Genomic DNA, 25,258 nt, shown 5'->3' on the forward strand with positions numbered 1-25,258 from the left:
GCTATCCAAATGTAACGAACCAAGGATACAAGTAGCTTAGAGAAGCAGAGAACTCGAGATTCACTGGCTCAAATAAGTACCAGGATTTCTTCGAGAAAACACAATAGCCATTCGAAAGTATTTCCGAATATCATATTGACGAACGAATGTTCGAGAATTCTTGATCACTCGATTCTTCGTAGAGACTTTCATGTCATTCTCTAAATTATACATTTTTGTAGATATCATTTTCTTCACTTTCTTTTACGAAGGCATGTATTATATTTATAAATGTAGATTATAATTTGGCGATTTAATGAAAAAACTCAATTAATAAAGAACAATAATACTTTATGGTTCTGTTTCGGCCATTCTTAAATTATTGATTTAAATAAATGTATTCGTTCATCAATTGTTTTGGTTCTGCTCTATTAAATATTAAATATAATATTTTGCATTCCATTATTTCGTATCTACATCAATATTATAGTAATATCGTTTTGACGCGAAATTTTCTAACGCAATCAAAATCAAACTTTAAACACTATCCATATCCACTGTATTTTAATATTACATTTTTCGCGAAATAATACATTAATTTATCTTGATGGCCATACACATAAACTAATACACATATATATGCATATATATATAAGAGACTATTACCTTAAAAAATAAAAAATAAATAGATTAAATGCACATAATTATACTCTACTGATAATCTCAGAATGTTATTGTATACTCAAAAGTTTTTTTTAAACGTATTATTTAAAATATATCTTCTAAGTAAAGTGAATCATTCTTATATTATTATGAATATTTCATAGTGAATTAGTTATTAGGTACATATATAATTAAGGAAAAGAAAACAGCTGTCAAAACCAATTAGCACCGGTAATATGCTTGAAAAATAAAAGATTTTAAATCCTCGATCAAAACGTCTGCACTCTAGTACAAGAAATTTCATTCTTCACATTTTCAAAATTATTTTCACAATGTTGGTAATTACTGAGAAAGGGCAAATAAAGTTACTAGAGAGCCGGTGTCGTCGCAGACGCGCCGAAGGCGTTCATCCAAGTCGACCTTCGCGGTCTTTTGTCGGGGCTCATCTTGCCTCGCGGCTCGTCACCTGTGCAATGGTACGAGTGCTTCTGAAAGACATGAAATATCCTCTTTACTCCTCTTCTTTTCGCCGTCTTTTGCTTTCTCTTTTGTTCTTCTTTTTCTTCATCTCCTACATTCACTGCTCTCGTCAGAAGGGAGAGAGATAGAAAGCGAGAAGGAGGTTATATGTGCGAGTAAGCGAGAGTGTCATACTATGGAGGAGGGGGGGGGGTGCATGAGACCGGAACCTTGGAGATGAGCGCTGATGATTATTACACGAGAGGATCGTTACTGCCGTTGGTACTGCTGATGATGGACGAGCCGATCTGCGGCTGCGAACGGAGAATAATATTGCCTGGATTTCTCGCGACTTCAATTTTGTTTTTGCTGGAACAAGAATCGCTTACGAAACGATCCTGATTTTATCGAATATTTTTCAACCTCCACAATATATGTAGTCTTGTTAAGTGTTTCCGGACTGTATATGTTCCGATTGAATTTATTTTCTTTTTCGATGATTTTGTAATTTCGATATTTAAAAAAGTTTTTGTTTTGTATTTATATCAATATGTTTGCTTAGGGATATATTGCTCGATAATAGGGAAGAAGGCTTGCTCAATTGATTTAATAAATTAATGGATTTTTATAAATTATTTTTTTGAAAAATATTTTATTCAAGCATTCAAGCTGGCGATACCGGCAATTTTCTAATAATCAATAACGAAACATTAAAATATTTGCGCATATGACAGTTGTCAAATACAATACTTGTGTGATAATCTTAATTATTCTTATTGAAGTTAAATTGAATTATACTGATTAGTTTTAAGAAATCTTAAATTAAATATACATTTTCTAGAAACAATACTAACTGTAAATTTCTAATGCTATTATATTAGATTGATTATAATTTTTTTCTTCTTATGAGACGTTTATGAAAAGTTACAAATATACATTTGTACCTAGAAATAAAGAGACAAATTTGAGTTACGATGCTCCTTTGAATAATAATAATAATTATTATTCTGATATTTAATTGAACTTTCACTATATTATGCACACACACACACACACACACACACACACACACACACACACACACACACACATATATATATATATATATAATATAAATAAAATATGCGCATACAACATGTTGACAAAACTGTTACTAAAACGTTATGCAAGCTTAATTATAATTGACTCATTAAATTAGTCGAGCGATTCTTCATTGATATAGAATGTCCATTTATTTCATACCACTTCTAATAAATTATTTTGTGACTAAAAATTAATTATAGATTTAAGCTATATTTGCAAATCATTATTACATAATAACATTGTATTTTTTCACAATTATATTTTCATAAGTCTTAAGTTCAAAACGGTATTTTTCTTAATTTCAAGGACGAAAGGTTGACAATTTGAAATAAATTTTTATCATATATTAATAATACAAAAATGCGTTATAAAGATAAAGATTAAAAAATTTGTATATAGATTAATCAGATTGCATACAGATTAACAAAAATATATTATATAATTTACTCTACTTATAATGGACTAAAATAGATATATAATAAAAAATTATAGTAAATTTTATGTTGGCTGTGTTTGTAGTTCCAAAATGATTTTAATGTTTAAAAAATATGATCGTCAAACACTAACGATTATTCGCAGAGAAAATTATTTACTTTATAAGCTTTTTTCTTTTTCAGAAGGGATATGGAAATTTTTTTTAACCATAATATCAAACTTCGAGTTGCCCTACCTCAACTTGAAAAAATGATGATTGTACGCCCGAGACGAGAAAACACGTTTATAAACGACCTTTGGAGTAGGATCAAACCATTCATCCGTTCCATCAAACAACCACAACTCCAATATTATTGTAAGGCAATTAGTATTTGAATTCTTATATCTGCTTAGTCTTTGTCATCGATTAATACAATGGCTATATGTATTTTTGCCGTACCTTATATGGCAGCGAATTCCATACACTCGTTATCTATATCTAACATTGAAATGCTTATTAATAGAGTACATGTGAGACTCTGAGCCATTTTTATAATCGATTGGCAATACAAACTTTTGGCATTATGCTATAGAAAAATACGAAAACTACAACAAATTTTTTAACAAATCAATTATTAAAATGAGCGTCAAGAATTTTTTTGCATAATCATAGTCTGTTCGTAATTATGAAAATTTCGAAAAAGTTGAACAAAAATGTTTAAAAAATCCTGTGATTATAACAGAATGCACTTAGTAACTTTTGAATTTTTCATTTGAATGAGAATATGATCTTATAAAACTAGAATAAAATATCCAGGAACTTTAAAATTCAGTTTCCTGTTAATGCATTCGCGTGTGATACCTTAGAAAAAAATAGCGCGCTTAATTCTACGTTTAAGTCGGAAAGAAACGTATAAAGCGCCCAACGATCCTTCAAGCTTCGCTTAGTCTCTTATTATCCATCATTGGCGACATTTGTCCCCTGACTTTTCTCAGCAGCAGGCAATGAAATTCTCCTTTTCTCACTCATTACACTATTAGCTACGTGAGTCTGTAATTCATATCGTGCTGATATTGCAAGAGTTATCTAATCATTTACATAGATATAAAAGAATAAGAAGAAAATTATTGACAGAAATCAAAGTTTTAAGTTATATAATAATTTGTAATATAATTCTAATTTTGCACATTACCTTTATTTTAGTACCATCTTAGAAAAATCTTTAATGCTAAATATTTGGATCAAGATTTTTGAAAATTTTTTCAATATTCACTGAATTAAAATTTTATTCAATTATTTTCGATTAATAAAATTTTATAAATTTAATATATTTTGTAATCAAATTACTGTTATATGATTTTATGTAATAAAAATCGATGATATATTATTTTCTTGAAAGTCAGTAATAACATATGCGAGTAGTATTAATGAATTGATTAGTTATGTTTTGTAAGTCATCGTGTAGACACTTTCTTTTAGGAAGATTCAATTCAATCTTACATATATGTTTTTAAAAACATTCTCTTAATTTTTAATTCAATATTACACAATTTTCTTTTGGAATTTCTTTTTATCTCTAGCATACATAATTTTTTAATCGAGATAGAAAATCCGTTTATATATTAGTTATTCTAATTTATCCATTTCCCAACTTGAGCATAGATAAATAAAACAATTTCAAGAGTTTCTATGTATAAGTATATTTATTCTATAATCAGAGATTAATACAAGTGTTTGTTCATTTATATACTTGCGTGTGTAGAACTCATAAAATAATATTATTAAAACAATATATATTATTCATATTTTTTATTATTGTATTATTAATTCTGTAGATAATATTGACATTGTTAGACTTTGAATAATGCAGATGACTTGTTTTTTAAATAAAAGTAAAACCATGACAGCAATCATTATTTCTTATATCAGAGTTTACATTTTCCTTGAGATACATGTTTTGCCAACTTCTCTAAGATACTTAAAAAAAATGATTTTATCCTCTATTTGTATGCATTCATTTTGTTATTATACGTATAAATATTCGGCAAACCGGTACAAGTTATATTGTTTACTCTTAATTGTGCGTTTGCGCTTCGTTCACGATGTATAATTAAGTTTTGCGCAAGTTACGAGTTACAGCGATAAACAACATGACTGTTTTCGTCTTTCACTGCAGTGTTGTATAAAATCTTATCAGTTTTTTTTTTTTAAGAAAGGTGAAGCATATTAAAAAACTTCTTTTTAAGTTGCTAATAGCTTTAAAATGATCATAGGCTCACAAAATACTTTTAAACTATTGCACTTATGAGCCTTGATTTTCAATTTTTGATATAATAAAATAACGAGTCATGTGCGAAAATCTAATAAGAAGCATGCAGTATTATAATAAAGGCTAACTTAAAACATAAGTGTTTGATTAATGGATATAGAAGGACAAATGGTAAAATTCGTCACTCTGATTATATAATTTTCCCAAAGTCTGTATCTCATAAACATCTGAAAATCTATTTTATTATTCACAATATGCATTGTCAAATCAACCGAATTGCTCTTCCAGAATTAATCGTCTTGTTATTAATATATGTGCCTCATATTATTATTAATACTATTCAAGAATCTTGGAAAAGTCAGTGGAAATATTGCTAGAAGCGGACTGGCGCGCAAGCTAATGCACCGTGGTGAACGAGTCAGAGTCCGAGAATTATCGACATCTCTTCTTTCGACGAGGCATCTCAAACTATGACATAGTCAACTCGTCGTGAGTCCTCGTTCAGCAGAAAGGAGAGCCGAGGATCTGTCTCTTCTCCTCTCCCCGTCCCACCGTCGGACGAACTCCGCTCCACTTACTTGCTAGCTCTTCTCCGTAGAGGCACTCGAGTCGACGCTGCACCTGCCGCGAGGGCAATTCGATTGTTGTACCCACGGTGTGTTACGACACCTCGGAAGGCCGAGCGGGAGGCACCTCTGAATCTCCTTCGCTGAGATCGGAATGCACAGCGATTATTGGCTGGAATCATTGAACTCTCGGCGCGGCGGACTTTCACTCGAATTAAAAAGGTATAAGCTTCACTTGCGATCCGGTGAAAATACAATAAACATTGATTTGAAGACAGACACTTTGGCGGAAAATATGTATACGGCCTAAGGTTTACTGCTGCGTGTATTACGACATAAAACACAGCGTTGGGATGGATAATATAACTTTAATGCCTGTTTTAACGTAGTTAATGTTAAATTCGTCTTTTGGAGAGTTTTATCCATGCTTGGTTTTTTATGGAAAAACTTATACAATATTTTATTTCTGAATTTAATTTTTACAATTTTTTCAATTACATGCATATGTATGTCCTTCGTATTTTATTCATTCATGGGTACGTTACCTGCACTTTATTATTGTCTTTATCATTTCAGTCTGCATTCAGATTTTTTTTATAGACAGTTTTATAATCGAAGTAATCTCGTGTATAATATAAATAAAAATAAATGCTCTTTTTATGATATTTCCTATATATTTAGAGAGACAGAATTATTAATATATTTTTTTCATTTAAACTTTATTAAAGACAAAATTTAATTAAGTTATTCAAACTAAGTTAAAAGTTTGACTGTAATATATGAAAAACAAAAAGAATTTAAGTAACGATAAAAGAGAACAAAAACTTATATACAAAAATTAAAAAAAAATTTATTGTATGAAATGAACACTATGAATTTTACACACGCACACACACGCGCGCGCGCATACCTTTATTAGTAAGAAAAAAATTTATTTTAGTTATTTAGCTGTGAATCGCACGAGTTTTGCAAATTTGATTTCCAACTTTTATCTTTAACAAAAACTCCTTTTTTTCCACTAGCCCAAATGTATTCAGGCAATATTCTAAAGGCAAGTTGATTTTTTTACATATTTTTTATATTTGTCGACCACTGATTTTTATTTGTAAAATAGCGAATTTATTGCCAATGTACATTCTTGGTCCTGTTCCAAATCATAAATTCAATTCGACAACGTTCATCACTTTCTTATTCATGAATTTCTTAGGATAAAAAATTTAAGGCTCTTCGTAATAATAAAAATCGTTTTGAATAGCAATAAATATTATTGTTAATGATATCATACGTTGATACAATTTATTATTTGTTTCCTTTAATTTGAAGTCGATTTCAATCTGCATTTTTTCCTGAAGTATGGAATTAATCTGCACTTCTAGGGCTTTACAACAAATTTAAATGAGTTCAACACATAACTATCAAGATGAAATAAAAATAATTGAGCAATCATTTCTAATAAATTTAATTTGACTCCCGTCTCTTGTCTAATTCTATTCCGGGCATGCATCAATAACTGAAGCATATTGGATTTGATAATATCAATATTATCTCGTATTTTTTTTACACTACGAATGATATCAATACAAAATTTAGTCACTCTTTTATCCAGTTAATCAGTTTAAGTAGAAATCTTTGTTTTTAGCCTAATCATTAACGCTGCTAAAATCTATAGATATATACAAAATTTTGATAGTTATAATATAACAATTGATTTATAAATATTTTCATGAAAAATTCAATGGACTTAATATAATATCGTTTAATTTAAAATAATAATTATTCTAAGAATAATACCTACAATAATTCTTTACTATGTCTTGAAACGGTATATTTTACATTTATATGAAATTGTTAGAATCAATAAATTCAAATAAATTATAAGCATTATTAATTTTATAAACATTATAAATATATTTAATTTTAATAATTATATAATTACATATAATATATTATAAAAGTAATGATATATATAAAGAATTTGCGATATTCATCAAAAACCTATTGAAAACCAAAATTCTAATGAATAAAAACTTTCAAAAATTAATTTAATTGTTTTACCATAGATACTGTTATTTGCTTGGCAGCAATATAAAATTTATTTCTTAGATCTTTCACATGTAAGTCTTAATTCCAAACAGGTAGCTGCAAATAATATCGTTTGTATATTTGCTAATCGCATCCTTTATATTGATGGTACTCCTATTGGTGAATTGTTTTAAAAATTAATTCTGAAGTGAATTCTCAAAATATAATATCAATTAATATATAATGTACAAGTTACTATATTATTACTAATATTAATATAGTAATAGTAAAGTTGGAGCCGAACAAATTTCTTACTTCCCGCCAACGCTCTCCGTTGATGAAGTTGGTTTCTGTCTTAAAATCCTGGAAATTCTTTATCATATCTGTGTTTATCAGATTGAGATCCTGTAGAAAAAATACTAAACAGTTGAATAAGTAACAGCCAATATACTTCACTTTCTAGTTTGGTGCGTAAATGTATTTCATGAAGTTGTTTATGTGTCGACGTGGGAAAATAATCGCATGCATTATGCATTATGAAATAGATCATTTTTGTAAAGTTGGATGAAGATATAAATAAATAATAAATTTTTTGAGAATATAATCCAATGATACATTATGATACAAACAATACGGCGTTTTGACTGCAATTAACGAGGAGGTCCATATTGAATAAATTTATTGTCAAATTCCTCTAATGATTAAGAAATTGTTTTAAAATTTTAACTTAATTATAAATGCATATAGTATGATTATGAGTATGCAATGCAATTTATTTAATGGTAAAGATAATTAATTGTTTTCTTACTCTGTATAATAGTATTTCACTTTATTTTTTCAAAAACTTTCCTTTATATTTTTCTTAATTTTGAAAGTTTAAAAATAATTATATAGATTAGTATTTTTTATGTATCTACATAATATAATCAAAAACATGTTTCTAATTATAAGAAAAAAAAATTTATTACGACAGACGACATTGTTGCTGAGTAATATGTAGGAATACAAAAAATCTATGATATCATTGATATACGAAAATCGTAATATTTTTTTAACCATTAAAAATTTATATTCTTTTGTACTATAAATTAATAAAATTCTAATGAGAGGATGATTTATAATGTCTGTATTATGTACAAAATAATGAGTATGCAAGCTTAAGTATAATAAAAATAATATAGTAGTTACTGGTTCATTAACCGATAGATATTTATAAAGTATTAAGAATTATTTGTTAGTACTCGAGTGGATATATAAGTATAAAGAGAGACATCATTTAATAATAGTAATGATAAAATAAAGCAGTGGTTAATTATAGAAAATTGCGTAGTAAATTAGTACGAATGCGTATAGCGGTCTTAACTTATTCCCAGTCTTTCTTTTTTTAGAAATACTCATAAAATATTAAAATTTAATGACAAGATTTTTTATATAAAACCAAGATCGTACATATAAAATGTGCTGAAAGTACTATTACTCATCAAACAGTACACAGTTGCAAACCAAATTATTTATCTCGTAAGAATTACAATGGTTAACGAATATTTTCTTCCATTAATTTTCCTATTTTCACGTTTCTCGAATTATTTTCTCTTTTTCCTAAGCGCATTTCATCATTTGTAAAATTTTAGCAGATAATAACTTTTTTTTTTATTTGGAGTATGTGTTTATGGCACGATCCATGCGCAAATCGTCTGTTTTCCAAAAGGACAAACGGTTTCAATTTTCGTAAGAATAAGATAACGCGTATCTTGTTTATGTCAGCAAAATAGAACGGCGAAAGAAAAGAAAAGAAAGGAACACGTTAAAACATGAGACGAAATCAATATAATACCATTTTACATGTCTTCTTGTTTTTCATTTGGGCTCGCAAAATTTGTACGAGACATTACTTTACTTTCCTATTTAAACACGCGAAAGTAAAAATGTCTACGTTGATGAATGTTTTTTTAAAGTAAAAGATTTTCAATTTGGGCATTATGAATTTTCATAATTTAGAGTATAATTTGGGTATGAAAGATATACGAGGGAAATGTAAATATCTATATAATCCTGAGTCACATTTTTAAAATATTATTTATTAATGATTAATATGATGAAAATGAATGAGGTGTATTAAAATATAGTTATTATAGATATATATTTCTCTCTATGACTTTGTTCTTATTACATTTACTTAAGGCACTAGATTAATTGCAGGGAGATATTTCATTTCTAATAATATTTTTAAAAAATATAATGAAACATAAAAAATGTTAACATTACAATTTGAGCAATAATTAGTAAATATTGTAAATTGTACGTTGGAGTTTAAAATTTCATAACAATTAGAAATCTCAAGATAAAATTCAAGGATTTTATAATAATATTTTACTAATAAAAATTTTAATTTTTAAATTCAATGAAAATAATATATTGCTGATCATCCTTCAATTGTTGTAATTCTGAAAATTATTATCTTATTATGTAAATTGTTTTAGAATGCATAATAAGCAACTTGAAGTTCGTTCGATTTCGTCATATATTTTAATCTATGTTAGAGAGAATATATAAATACATATAAATAAATACTACTCCAAACTAAAATACTAAATGCTTGTTAATAATGGATATTCCATTTTCTCACACTTTTATGTATATTTGAATTACATATTTATGTACAATTATTGAATAATTGCAATGATAATTGTAAAAATATTATCAAGATGAAGTTTTGGTTTTAAAATTTTGTTATAATTTGTCAAAATATTTATTGAGTAAGATGTTATATGTTGTTAACGTAACATATATTAACAACAACATAAATAATATTTATAAATCAATGTAATAATCATAACAATAATAATAGCTATTAGACATATTTTGAAATTACACTTTTAAATTTTTTGCTATTAAAAATGTAGCTTGTGTATTGTAGATGTAATTGTAGTTGTAATTGTAGTTTTTTTCATAATACTTTCTAATGTTCGTCCCATATATTTTAACATCATTAGATTTAGTAAGCAGTATAAGTAATTTTGAAACATATAAAAGCACTCCACTTTTAATAATATTTAATGATTATTAAATTTATTAATTCTAAGTAAATAAATTCGTAGAATATTTATCTTGCGCTAAAAAACGATAAAATTTATTTTGCATATTCATAATATTTGCATGGTATAAATGTTAATGTTATAAATATGAATATATTAAATCAATTATTATTCAAATACAAAATATTCTCCATCCTAACATATGATTAATAACAGAAGGAAAATAAAATTGTTATTGATTAATTAATAATAATATATTGTTGAAAACAATTAAATTATTTAACGCTTTTGTTCAATAGTTATATGATATAAACAAATAAAGAATTAAAGCCGTGAAATAACACACAATGTATATTTTAATAGAACTACATTCATGGTTTATCTAAATATACATATGTAGTCAGTATTTTTGCATATTTGATAATTTTCAATATCAATGTAAGATATATTTAATACTTAAACATTTTTCACTCAAAGTCAAGATGAGTCATTAAAAGATGCATATTAATACTAAAGTGAATTTAAAAATTTTCAATAGTTACTAATATTACACGTATATGTAAATATTTTTAAATGTTTGCACTTTTAAATATTTTATGTTGAAGTTTTTTCTACATTTAAGACCTTTAAAAATAGTTATTATTTACAAATTTATAGTTACATATAGTATAAAATAATGGTACAGAATTTTACATATTTTATTGAAATAAATATTTTTTTTCAATAATTCATGTTTATTATCATATAATAATTATTTATTATTCTATTTATATAATTTATTTTTATATATTATATTTATTTATATATAATATAATATATAACTTATTAATAAAACATTTTTATATAATAATTATATTATCATATAATAATCAAGTTTACTTATAACTGTATTGTGTATTTAACCAATTTTTTAAGGTATAGAAAAAGTTTCCATGTGGTCTTTTTTCATTTTATCATTTTCTTAAGTATTTAAGTCTGTTAAAGTTGACTATTTCATTTCTCTCTGTCTATCTGTCTGTCTCTCTCTCTCTCTCTCTCTCTCTCTTTAATTAACTTATTCTGAATTAAGAATGCATCTACAAATGATTTAAAGTTCATAAGTTCTTTGTATGTTACGGATAGATTTGTCCCTGTATATTATTTTAAACTCATATCATCAATATGTATTAGCATATGTCTATGTACGTACACATATATACAGTATAAAAAATAATATTGAATTAAATAATACAATTTTCTTCTCATGTATAATTTTCTATAAATTTTATAATGGCCTTATTTAGATATTATGATTATAAATATTTGCAGTTATTAAATGAAAAGTAGGTCTTAGTGAAAATGTAACCGTTTCTTAGTATTATAGTAAAAGGATAAGTAAATTTAATTCGTTAGATCGTTTTTTGAAAACAGAATGTATTTAATAATTTTATGATTTTATTGAAAAAATTATGAATTTTATATAAAATATAATCTCTATTTGTCGTGTGTCATATTATACATTATTTTAAAAAGTTTATTTAATTAGAAATTAATTGAAAACATATTGTTTTTACGAATTTATGTGTACAATTCAATTATAATTTTAGATAAATGTCAGTTGTCAGTCTATATATAAATGATTAAAATAGGTAACCAATCTTTAAATAAGTATAAAATTCATAAATACTTTTCTACTTATGATTATCATTACTTTGATAAATATTGTTCGTCGTTAAAAAATAAGTGTTATCGCAACAATAATTTTGTAAAATGATTTTATATTAATATCTATTTACGTATGTAAACATATATTATTATTAAATATGTATTATATAAATAAAATTAGACAAGAATTATTATATTTATTTATACTTAATACGTATTTCTAATATCTTATTCTGAGTATATAATAGAATTAATGTATATTATGTTAAAACTGTATGCATTATAGCATGGTAATTTTCATAAAAGTGTCCAAGTATAAAGTTTTATGAATATTGTGTGCTTCTAAAGATTATATAACATTATGTAAATGTACTGTATAGTCCCTGGGGAATCTTTTCTATAACCTATTACAATCTTTTTTATTGTGCCTTCCTAATGCATTTTCATAACTGTAATAGTAAGTTTTTACATTGATTTATTGATTTATTGAATGATTGTTTGAAACCTAAGCTTAAAACGAATTGATAATACGAGAAGGATTTTATAAATTTTTATTTTTATCCGTCATTCATTAGGAAATATGCATTTCAATAATTTAGTAGTGTACATTTATAAACTAGTTATATCTTATATTGAAGTAAAATTGTTATTGTCTTGTTTTATAAACGTATTAGTAATTTTACAATATTTATTCCCATACATTCCTATACATTGATCATTCAAGGTTGAATTTCTGATAGTGTGTGGTATATTGGGGACAAAAAAAATATATAACTATATACAACATTTTAAATTTCCATTATTTTTTGATTTTTATAAAAAAATAACTATTTAATATATTTTCAATTAATTATTAAAGAGTTATATTATAAAAAATTTCTCGTTTATAGTTCAAAATCTAGATAAAAATATATTCTAATTTTTGTATAAAATGCTTCATTTCATAATTATTTGGGGCCAAAAATTTATTTATAGTTAATAATGCATTTATTGCACACGGGAATAAACATTACATTATTATAGTATTATCATTGATAAATAAATATTTCATATAATTTATATGATATATTAAATAATTTATGTAACCCTATTTTACGTAAGATCTTATATTTTAATTAATTTATCAAAAAATAATTCATTTATTATAACTTTTATGACAAAAATAATACAGGTTATATATATTCCTTATTTCTTAATATTTCACAATGAAGATTAATACTTTCTGATGCATCCAATTATACAATCAAATTTTTTTTTTTTTAATTACGTAATAATAAACGATTTTCCAAAAATATATGAGTATTTAAATGTTTAAAATGTTTAGAATACTAATTTATTCTTGCAATTACTGTTTATCTATTTAAAATCTATTCAATACTTACCATTAATAAAATCATAATAATTTTTTGAATTTTTGAAAATAAAATCGGAAAATATTTTTGAATTTCTAATTCTGTTCATTGTAGGTAAATGATAAATATGTTTCATGGTGGTTTTTTACTTTTGGTATTTCACTTTTCATAAATGAATTCGCAACTTTCATGTAGAAATATATTCATTGCTTATAAAAATTAAAAGATAGGTTAAATCTAATAATAATATCTTTTAAATTCGACAAATCGAATATATTCTACTATTAATGATTTTTTTAATTTCATTTTTAAAATCAATAACATAACACAATCTTATAACATTTTAATTTTTTATGTTTTAAATTGTGAATAATCTAAATGAAATTGAAATAAGCAAAGTAAATGGTAATTTACACAAGGGAAGCTTGTTAAAAGTGATCGTACGATGATTGTAATGTCAGTGCAAGTATCACTGTCTTTTTTCATGTATATTCGTAACTTGTTATATATCACCGGTTTGGTTTTAGTGCCACTACACGATTTTTTACGCTCGATTTCATCACTGAAATAATTCAGCCACTAATAGATGTTGGAGTTGATCGTTTTAACTGGATTTGAGCAACTTTATAGTAAAGAATATCTTATGAAATATGCACGGCAATCTTTAGTACCTTACATATAAAAAATTTATAAAATCACTATGCCGAATGCTTGACAACATTTCCTACGAGTATTGAATATTTTTGTTTCTTACTAAAATTTGAAGAAAAAAAATTAATAGTACAAAAAATAATTAAAAATTTTATATATAAAATAAAAAGAGAAGAATTATAATATTTATTATATTCTAACATTATATGACAAATAGTGTTTTATAATATGATATCTTTTTATAATTTATGATGATTGGTTATATTTTTCAAATAATTTGTAATAGATAAAGGATATAAATTTTACATGAAATTTAAATATTAAATCAGCGTGATTATATACTATTATCAAATAAATCTAATTTCATTACTTTTTTCTGTTAATAAACAGTTATATACAATTGTATTTGTGTCTTCATTATATTATATTCATTATCAATTTTTCAATTATTGTACAGAAAATCTATTTTTTGTCATAACATTAATCAATTGTAATTTTTTTTTTAATATTCAATAAATGTAATTTAATAATTTTGGTATATTGAATCAGTGAATCAGGCTATAGCCATTTAAATAAAACTCATTATGATACTAAGTTATATTAATTTTGCCTATAATTAAAAAAAAATCAATATGTGGAATATGTGAAGTTTTACTTTTCGATAAAGTAATGGAACGATCCAAAATATTACAAAGCATATCCGTAGTTACATAACAAGTAGTTTTCAGCACGTCTGATTTTTCTAAATGTGAATAATTTATGGGAATAAGACTTGTAATTTAAATTTTAGATATTCGTTGGAAGTAATAAATAGTTTAATTAATGTTCATATGCAATACTTAAAAATTATTAATTTGATCGATTTTAACTTGACGCTATAAATTTCTAACATTACCCAAATATTGCTAATAACCAATGTATATCACCAGTTATTTGTGATATTTCTATTTTAAATACAATTAAATATATATATATATATATATATATATTTTGTTTTTCTTTTTATATTTAAGTATTAAAATCTATCAATCATGATTATGGGCTTTTAAAAATTTAGAAGTAAGCAACGTGAACCTATCGGATATTATTTATCGCTCCTTAATAAATATAATTCATGTTTTCTTTTGTAATGTTAATTAAATTAATAATTTAGAAAAATCAGTCTTATTTTATGAAGAAGTAATCTGCATTTAATGGAAAAATTATCGTCATTATTTTTGTATACCGTAAATACACATAGTTACATTGAATAAATAGTAAAATGTAATATAAAATGATGATGCACATAATTTATAATTTACAATTAGTGTCATAGGTGCTTTTGCAGTAGCAATTTAGTATATAATTTATATATATAAATTCTTATTGTATCTGTCTGATATGAGAAATAATAATTCAGAAATGAGGTGATTTTTTAACTGAAAATAACTAAAAGTCATATTAATAATCCGTCATTCCAGCAAAAACAAGGCGCACGTAGAAAGTATGATAGTCTCGTATCTAAGAAACTCAACCGTCAGTGTATGTATTCAGCTGCAAGCCTAATGATTTACCGGGGTGAAAAGTTTTCAACTATCGATGTATGGAAGGCCAATACGAATTATAAATGAGGCGTTATAAAAAATCGTATAATAAGGCACCGACTAAAATGATGAAGGAATGCTATAAGTATTGTAGAATGGAGATTATAAAAAATGAGTTTTATTTTGAAGTAAGAAAGCTATTTTAATTACTTCCTCGGCGCTGCAAAAGTATTCAGATGTTTTTTATAATCATTATTTAAAATTTTTTAAATATTTTAAATTAAAAGGTTCTCAAATGCAATCGGAACTTATTACTAGATCATATATCAAAATTAATTTAAATTATGTTAGAATTAAGTAATGATAATTGTATATCTGAATTGCACATCCATTTTAAAGACAAGATTAGAGTTATAAATTTGTTTATCCATGAATCTGCATATTCTTATAGCTTCGATATGTCTTTACGCAAAATAAATTTTCGTGATTCGGTAACTCATAGACAAAATATTACAAATATGTGGAAAATATTAATTATTCTATGTATAAATGAAATATATTTATGCAAAAGAAATTGGAAGGTTATGTAACGTTAAGGGTATTCAAATTACTTTATTGCTTGGTGTTACAACTCCGTTTACATGTTAATCGAAACAAATCAAATGAGAATACGCTTGAAATTATAACGATGGTTGAAATTATAACGATGGTTGAAATTATAACATTAAATAATAATTTCTTAATTTACAAGGTTCATTTATATATGATTAATATATTGTTGGATTAGCCTACAGTTTCGTTTTCTTTAGACAACAATAATGGAATTTAATTAGTTGAATTTAATAGGTGCAGTATGAATGATATATTATAATTAAACAGTAGTAATTAAATGTATTAACTCTGCAAGTATATTTATTGTCAATAAACAATGAGTAATATTTATATATTGCGTTTCATGTAGCTATTATTTGTTTGCAATGTTTCATTTTTGTAATTGAATGCAATACTTGTTGTAATTAGACAGATATATTAATCATAAATTATGAGTTTTAATAGAATATATTAGAAGAATTATCTATTGTTTGACAATAAAAGTTCTTAATTAGTGATAATAAAATAAAACGACTTAAAAATAGAACAATATGATTTATGGAATTTTAATTATATTTTTATCAATTATTTCAATGTTATTTATAAACGTCAAATAAAATTCGATGAAAATATAATATACAATAGTTTTTTAAATGCTTAAAATGCTTAAAATGATTTGATTATTAAAAAATTAGATCATTTTTAAATTTTTGTGTCATTCGACTTAATAATAATTTATTATTAAAGATTTTTAGAAAATTAATTTGAATTTATTTTTTAGTCTTTTCATATTTATAGTGCTGCTTTTCTTCAAATATAACCTATTGAATAATTATCTATTACTATTTCCAAATATAATTACGATTAGTTAGTTTAAGCGCCAGCTAGCTGGCAACCAGTTGTACTTATTTGCATAACGTATGCAATACTTCAAAGGCTCGTCAAAACTGGGTGACTTTTTTAACGCTTAATTGTAACACATTTTTAATGTTATTTATTTTCAAATTTATATGTCAGCATGTTTTTAATAAATTAATAATATTTTATGAGAATTATAGTTAATAACGTTTTTAATCAAATAATATATGATCTAACGATTATTCTATAGAAGATGGTCGTATACGGATATTCAAAAATACAGATAACAAATGGTCTTTAAAGTTCATTTTCATTTTGTTTAAAAGATTGTGAGCACCATAAAAGTTTGAAATTTGTTTGAATGATCTAATTATATTATAAAATCTAAACATACTACATTCTTATATTTTTACAAATTAAGATCGAAATATTAAAAAGTACTTTATGTAAATTAATTAAATAAGTAATGACGTACAATTTTCTTTATGATTATTTATTTATCGATTGAGATCAGAAAATGATTATATGAATATATATATATTATAATACACATATAATAACGGATTTGCATATATGGATTGTATATTAAGTATTTTTAATGTACGATAAATTTTTAAGTGAATTATAAATCATTAATAATATAATCTTAATTTTTGGATGTAAATATTCATTCTGCTATTGATCATAATTTTATCTTCCTGAATACTTATTATTTATACAATATAATATAATTATGTTACAATATAATTGATTAAAAAATCAATCTTACGAGTAACTTGATTAAAAAAGCAAAAGAAATTCTTTATAATAAATAATTTAAATTGGATTATAATTTATACATTAATAAATTTATTTATGAAATTAAATAATAAATATTCAAGAATTTGCAGATTTCTGTTTTTCTATTTAAGTATTCATTACATTACCATAATATTTATTATTTATATTTTTAAAATTCATATTTTCGTGTATTCGATAGTAAATATTTTCTATTTGTCTTCATGAACATACAAAACAATAGCTGCCAAACATTATCAGATATAAATAAGTATGATTTTAAATAAAATAAAATTTATTATTTATATATTTAATTTGTATAAACGATTTTTTTATTAATTTACTATTAATTTTAATGTTTAATGGTTAATGTTATTACGTAAATAATATGTATTGTTATTTAAATATTTTATATTATCTGAGATAAGATTTTTTGAACGGGTTTGTAAATTATGAAATTATTTGTGTTGATGAGCAATATTTTAAATGTAAAATTTAATCCTAAAAATATAATTACATTTAATTGAATATTTCCAAAGACCAAATATTACTTTTAAAGGTTAAGATAATATTTCATTGTATTTAGTTTTTTTTCAATTTTTATTTTCATTTGTTAGCTTTATGCTAATTTTTATTTACCAGGTTTACCAAGATCAATTCTAACTGTTTTATTTCCACCGCCAGCAGATAATTTGTCGTATTTTTCTAAAGCAAGCAATGTATTTTAATTCTATCATTCCAGTTTTACTGTTCAATTAGTTAGTTGGTTCCGTTATAGTCAAAATTTTTGTTTGTCGTTGTCAAGAATATACGTTCGTGAAGCTATAGTTAATGAGCACACTCAATAAGGTATATGAATTTTGTAAAAATTTATTTTCACACCAGGTGCTATATTATAAGCTATTAATTTTGATAAAATATTTATTATGTCTATTAATATATCAATCATTAAATACTTTAGCGTAATAAGGTTTAGCTATAAAATATTCTATTGATAATAGATTTTAATAATATTTAGTTTATAATTAACAAATATTTTAATAACAGACTTTCTTATCTGCAATTATAAAACGAAAATAGAATTGAATTGCACTAGAAAATAAAAAGTAGTTTTTAAATAATTTTGAAAAATAAATTTAATAAAGTTATCATAATTGTACGTTTTTTAGAATGATTAAATAATGTGAAAACTATAATTAAATAATATTTTTATTTAAATAATGGAATGTATTTATTGGAATGTATTTAAAACGATCTATTAAGCTATTAAGCACAATATAAGGATGAGTTTATTTTGTAATTTATGTTCTTTAAATTTTAAATAAAATTGTTATTGCTTATTATGTATGATTTAATGAATTAGAAGTATTTTATAACTAAAATATTGTATTAAATTCAAATAAAATTTTTTCCATCCTTATTATAAATAAATTTCTTTTATTTGTATCCTTATTTGATATATATAAATTATGAATACAAATATTAATACCATTACTTTTAATATCTATTTATTAATGATTAAAACAATTATTTTTGATTATTTTATTTCATTAAATTTATGTTTAAATTATATAATAAGTTTTTATATTTATATCAAGAATAGAATAAATAACTTATATTAATGCTTTAACTTATATTAAATTAGGAGTAAAATATTATTAATTTAAATTAGTTTGTCAATGATACGAGCTATATTCATATAATTGAATAAAGTTACATAATGATATGAACTATAATCCTAGTTAAGATATTATTAGATAATAAGAAATTGATGAAATGGATGAAATGTAATTGATTTATATGTAAACTAATTTTTATTTTGTTGCCTAAAGGTGCATTAAATGGGCATAAAATACGCACGTGCATAAACCACGGATGAGCGAGATGCATATACACACGCGCCTGAATACACATGGATTTGCGCATAAACATACACACTCAAACATATATGTATATATATATATATATATATATATATATATATATATATTAAAAAGATATTTGTGATACAAATATTTGAATCAATAATTGAAAATTATGCAGAGTGAAAGACAATTTTAATAAAAAGTACAAATGTATTTAAATATACAATATTTTAACTAATTACCTGATACGACAGACAACAACTTGTCCAAACTAGTTTTAATATTGTATCTATTCATGTTTGTACGTGCCAATTATGTTCATTAATTGCACACCTATTATATATTGCTGCTCTTTATTTGATGATAATATCATGCCCTTAATTTCATATAATTCTTATAACTATTTTTAAAAGATCTGATTTTTTGTGTAGGTGCATATAGCTTATTAATTATTTCCGTGTAACTCTTCTTTCTACTATCCTCTGTTGCATTTAAACTATCAGCTGACTATTAGAGAATTTGATTATAATTCATGATAACATAGAAGTACTGAAATATTATGAAAAGGAAATTACTTTCAAATAGTTAAATTAAAAATTTGTTAGAATTATTTTTTGTTATAAATTTATATTTTTTTATAATTAATAAATTATAAATTTGTTATAAATTATTATATTATAAATCAATAAATTATAATTATAACCTAATTATTTATTTTTGTTAATAAATGATTAAATTGAATACGTTCTTTTAAAATAAGGTCAACATATTTTTAGCATGTTTTTTTTTAAATCAGTTTATTAATTTACATAAAATTGAAGACTTCAATTTGCAAAATATTTTATAAAACTGTACCACTGAAAAATCTTTTATATTAGTATTCTTCAATTTTTAAGAATAAAATAAGATTTTTTTTAATGCAATGTTTCTTCATATATATCTTCTCGAATCTCTTCAGTATTCTTAATTAATTAATCATTAAAGTTGGAAATTATAAACTTTAGATTTTAAAAATATTGCAATATTATAGGTAGTATATATAATCAATAATAAATATTTAGTAGACGATACGAAATATGAAGTTAGCTATTAAAATCTCTCATGAAAGTCCATTTCTCCAATTGCCCTTTCAAGTAAGATATAATGCAAATGGTGAAATAGGTAGTCGAAATGACTTTATACAAAATTTCTCTTGAAAAGCAAATATAAAAGGGTTTATGATAGGTGTTTGTTGGTGTGAAAATTCACACATAAGCCAGGAAATCAATTATGAATGTGCGTGTCATTTGAAGATTAAGGGTGTGATGTTTGGAATTAGTGAATAGAGTTTCCAGCTCTGAACAATTCAGCCAAGTAATTGTAGGGTACAAGTAAGAAATGTCGATGATGTGAGCATATTAATATTTGGAGGCAGTTTGATAACTCTATATTATCTTTTATTTAAATACTCCTTTTGACATTTTTTGTATTTAATTATTATCATTAAATAAATAATGTCGCAATCGTAATTGAATTAACTTAGTTTATTGTATATTTTTTTGTAAAGTTATTAACTTATTCACGAACACAAAGTATTATTTACGGAAAGTGTTACATATTAAAATTATTTTAGAATGAAAGTGTGCAAAAATTACATTATTTTTAAAATCAATAATTACATAGTTTTCAATGAAGTATATTTTATTTATTCAATATCCTTTATCAGCTAACTTTAAAAGAAAAAAGTGAATATTAAACACTGATTTTTATAAGTTTATCGTCAAATTATTATAAAAATGTATCGTATAAAGTAAAAAATATATAAATGTTTATCAATGAGAACGTTTAATTTTATTTCATAAAAATATTTATTTTTTAAAATTTACATAGTAATTTCTTTAAATATCTAAAAATATTTAAAAATATAAATAATAATAGAGTAAGTAACTGTTAAATTATATTAAAAACTAAATTAAATTAAAAATTATTATATTTAAAAAACGTTTATTTTAAATGACTAAACATCACATGTCATATGTCACACACTATAAACATTTTCAGGCGTTATTATTACATTAATAATAGTTGTTATTGCAATGGTATGGTACAGTATAAATATATAAATGATTATTTATATTACATTAACTATCTATAATTTAAAACTATCTACAGTTTTAAAAATTCAATATCGTTTGTAATTTCAAATAAATGAATGCAGTTTGATATATAATATTTTAGAGTGTTGCATTAACAGTGGTTTATTTGGAATTTCTACAGCAAATGTTTCAGTTTTGTTGTTAAGTATTATTGTATAATTATTAATAAACAAAAATATTATTAAAAAATATATATTTTTTTCAAATAAAGTTGCTATTCTTTAAAATTGTACATGCATTAGTTGAATTTTAAAAGTCTGCAAATGTTACTCAATACATAATATGTAAAAAATTTTGTATAATTAATTTTAAATTTTATTGAATTTATAGGATGTACACAATATTATTTAGTGAACTACAAATATAATTGAATATTCAATGTGTAAATAGTTTTGTTTAATTAATATTTTTTATAACCACAATTATGATGAAAGAATTAATTTTTGTTTGCTTCAGCTTGTCCTGCACTAATTATGACGCAATAATAGTTTAAGTTTTATATTATTTGTGATTATTTTAGTTTATTTATATAATGAAATAAATAGCTCTTTATATCCAACTGTGTAATTATTAATTACGATTGTAACACAACGAATTATGATTTAATATTTTATAAAATATATATCTATAAATATAAACATAGAGTATTTATGTAATAATGTAATTATTCATCCAATTCTTTTTTATTTCCATTTTATATTTTTTAATAAATCTGTGAATTACTCGTATGAATTCATACAATAAACATTTATGGTAGTTAAAATTCATATAGAAGTTAACGGTATAAATCCATACATTATTTTTAATGAATAATTCTGTTTTTTTTTTTAAATATGCAGTTCAAATTATTCTTTAACGTGGAAAATACGTATATCTGGTTTCTTAAATACATAACGATAAGTAGATTAAAATTTTTATTGAAACAATAATTATAACTGAAAGACATTTAAATATGTTAAATTAATGAGTAGGCTAACTAATACCAATTAAAAGTTATATAGCATATTAATTGTCTGGATTTTCTAATTTTTAATTTAATTTATAAAAAAGTTACAATAAATAAAATTAAACGAAATTGGAACGGCATTTTTGTGAATAGCTTTTGTTATAGGTGACATCATGCGATTGTTACAAGAATATTTGCCCGAATGTTCATTTACATATTATAAGAAGCGATAATTCGTATAATGTATTCGATTATAAAATATATAACCAGTGTCATGTGTACAATGATTATCTTTATGATAAATTTATTCTTCATGTATAAAGTGAATTTTTCCAGTTTATCGTTTACTGGCTCTATGGTTAGAGGTTATAATGTCCTTCCGAATTGTAATTTGCTTGTATCTTGCTTTAACTGTTGGTAAGTTGATTTTTTTAATTTAATTCATTTTTATTGAAATACATTCATTTATAAAATGGTTATAAAATCAATAAAATTTTATTTTACGTTTAATTTATAAATAATTTGATAAAGTGCAACCGAGTGCAAATTTTAAAGTAGAATAAATGCCAATATTTAAATTAATCAGTTATAATTCTTTATGAAATTGTAGTTTTCATATTTATTTAACAATTTTTCATAAAAATATTTTTAAAATTTTTAGAAGCTGTTACTGGCAAGAATATAAGACTTGTTGGTGGCACAGAGACTAGTATTCGGCATCATTCATATATGGCTGCTTTTAAGTACATTTCGAGTGATGAACATATATGCGGTGGTGCTATTATAAGTGCGCAACATGTCTTAACTGCTGGTCAGTGTGTAGATGAGGATTTGGTTAATATTAACGATTTAATAATCCGCGTGGGAACTTCGAATATAACTGAAAGTAACTTGTATGTAGATGGAATCTTGTTTGAGATCGAACAAATTTTCTTACATCCAGACTACATTAGCCAATTAACTACAACTTCCAAGTACCAAAGTGATATCGCTGTTGTGAAGGTATGTTAAGTGAAATTTCGACTAAAATTGTTAATATGAAGGAATAAAAAATATATATTATCGATGAAGTTGTGAAAATGAAATGGGTATGCGAATGTTGTTATTATTAATTGACATTCTACACCTTTTATAATTGAAGTTTCATTTAAATTATCCAATTTTATAAAATTTAATACTTTATCTAAAAATTATTTAATTATTAAATAATTATAAAATTATCAGTCTTTGTTATTTTGAATTTTCTGTTACGTATATACCTTCAATTTCTTAAGCTATTCTAATTCTTCATTTTAAAACATTTTCATAAATTACGTATGTATCAAAAGGTGTATAAAGGTAAAAATATTAATATTAGTCAAGTAAATTTATGTTTCGATGATGCAATTGAAATTATTTTTTCTTTGTACGTTTATAGACAATGTTATTTTATATGTTAATATGCAAAATTTGCAAAAATTTTGTATACTCAAATTTACATACTGTTTAATACTATTTATTGATATACTTTCGTTATCAATATACTATTCATGTATCGGAATAGGTACCAGGTGATATGTATCTATTTTAAATATTTCTATTAATTTATATTCTATATCTAATAAGTCAATTTACAAAATCAAAGTTTTCGTTACTATTCTAAATACCAAATGAAATATCTGATATTATATGTTTGCATTAAACTGTTGAATATCCATATAAATGAAAAATTCAGATGATATTTTGTTTAATTTCATTTACATTTGTAATCAGATATCTACAATGATAAATAAATTAACAATTATCATATGCTACGTTATTTATTTAAAATTAAATAAGAATTTTTATTTCAATAATGTTTTAGATACGAACTTCGTTTGAATTTAGTTATCTTATAAATCGAATAGAACTTCCCACCTCTGATTTAAATTATGGCTCAATTGCTTATATCATCGGTTGGGGAAAAAGATCTATCGATGACTTCAGTCCTAATAAATTAAGAAAAACTTGGATGATGATCATAAATAACGATGTTTGCGAAAGTGCATATCATATGAGAATTTTATACGATCAATTTTGTGCATTTCAAACACAAAGAGTGGGTGCATGTATTGTGAGTTTTTCCACAATTTATTTACTAATATTATTCGCTAAGATTGGTAAATTCAATTTAATTAAATGTAATCTCTTTTTCTATTCAATTTACCAAAAAGTTTAAGAAATAAAAAATAATATTTAAAATATACCTTAATAAAAATAATATTGTTTTTAAAAATTTTTAGGGTGATGTTGGTAGTCCGTTAGTTGCTAATCACATTTTGATTGGTATCGTTTCACTTTTTGATCCATGTGCCTTAGGATTTCCAGATATTTACGTTAACATTTATAGTCATATCGAATACATCTTCGCAATTTTAAATTTATAATTCAAGTGTAAATATTTAAT

The 25,258-nt window shown here is 23.7% G+C and overlaps 1 protein-coding gene across 1 annotated transcript; it reads left to right on the forward strand.

The window, feature by feature from the left end:
• Positions 1-23,204: 23,204 nt before the first annotated feature.
• LOC105366361 (chymotrypsin-1-like) lies at positions 23,205-25,258 on the forward strand. The gene is made up of 4 exons (XM_011504783.1): positions 23,205-23,250; positions 23,495-23,835; positions 24,677-24,925; positions 25,095-25,258. Exons 1-4 carry the CDS (start codon positions 23,205-23,207, stop codon positions 25,236-25,238), a joined length of 780 nt encoding a protein of 259 aa, XP_011503085.1. The 3' UTR covers positions 25,239-25,258.

The sequence above is a fragment of the Ceratosolen solmsi genome, unplaced genomic scaffold (genome assembly GCF_000503995.2).
Source record: "Ceratosolen solmsi marchali unplaced genomic scaffold, CerSol_1.0 scaffold10, whole genome shotgun sequence".
NCBI lineage: Eukaryota > Metazoa > Arthropoda > Insecta > Hymenoptera > Agaonidae > Ceratosolen > Ceratosolen solmsi.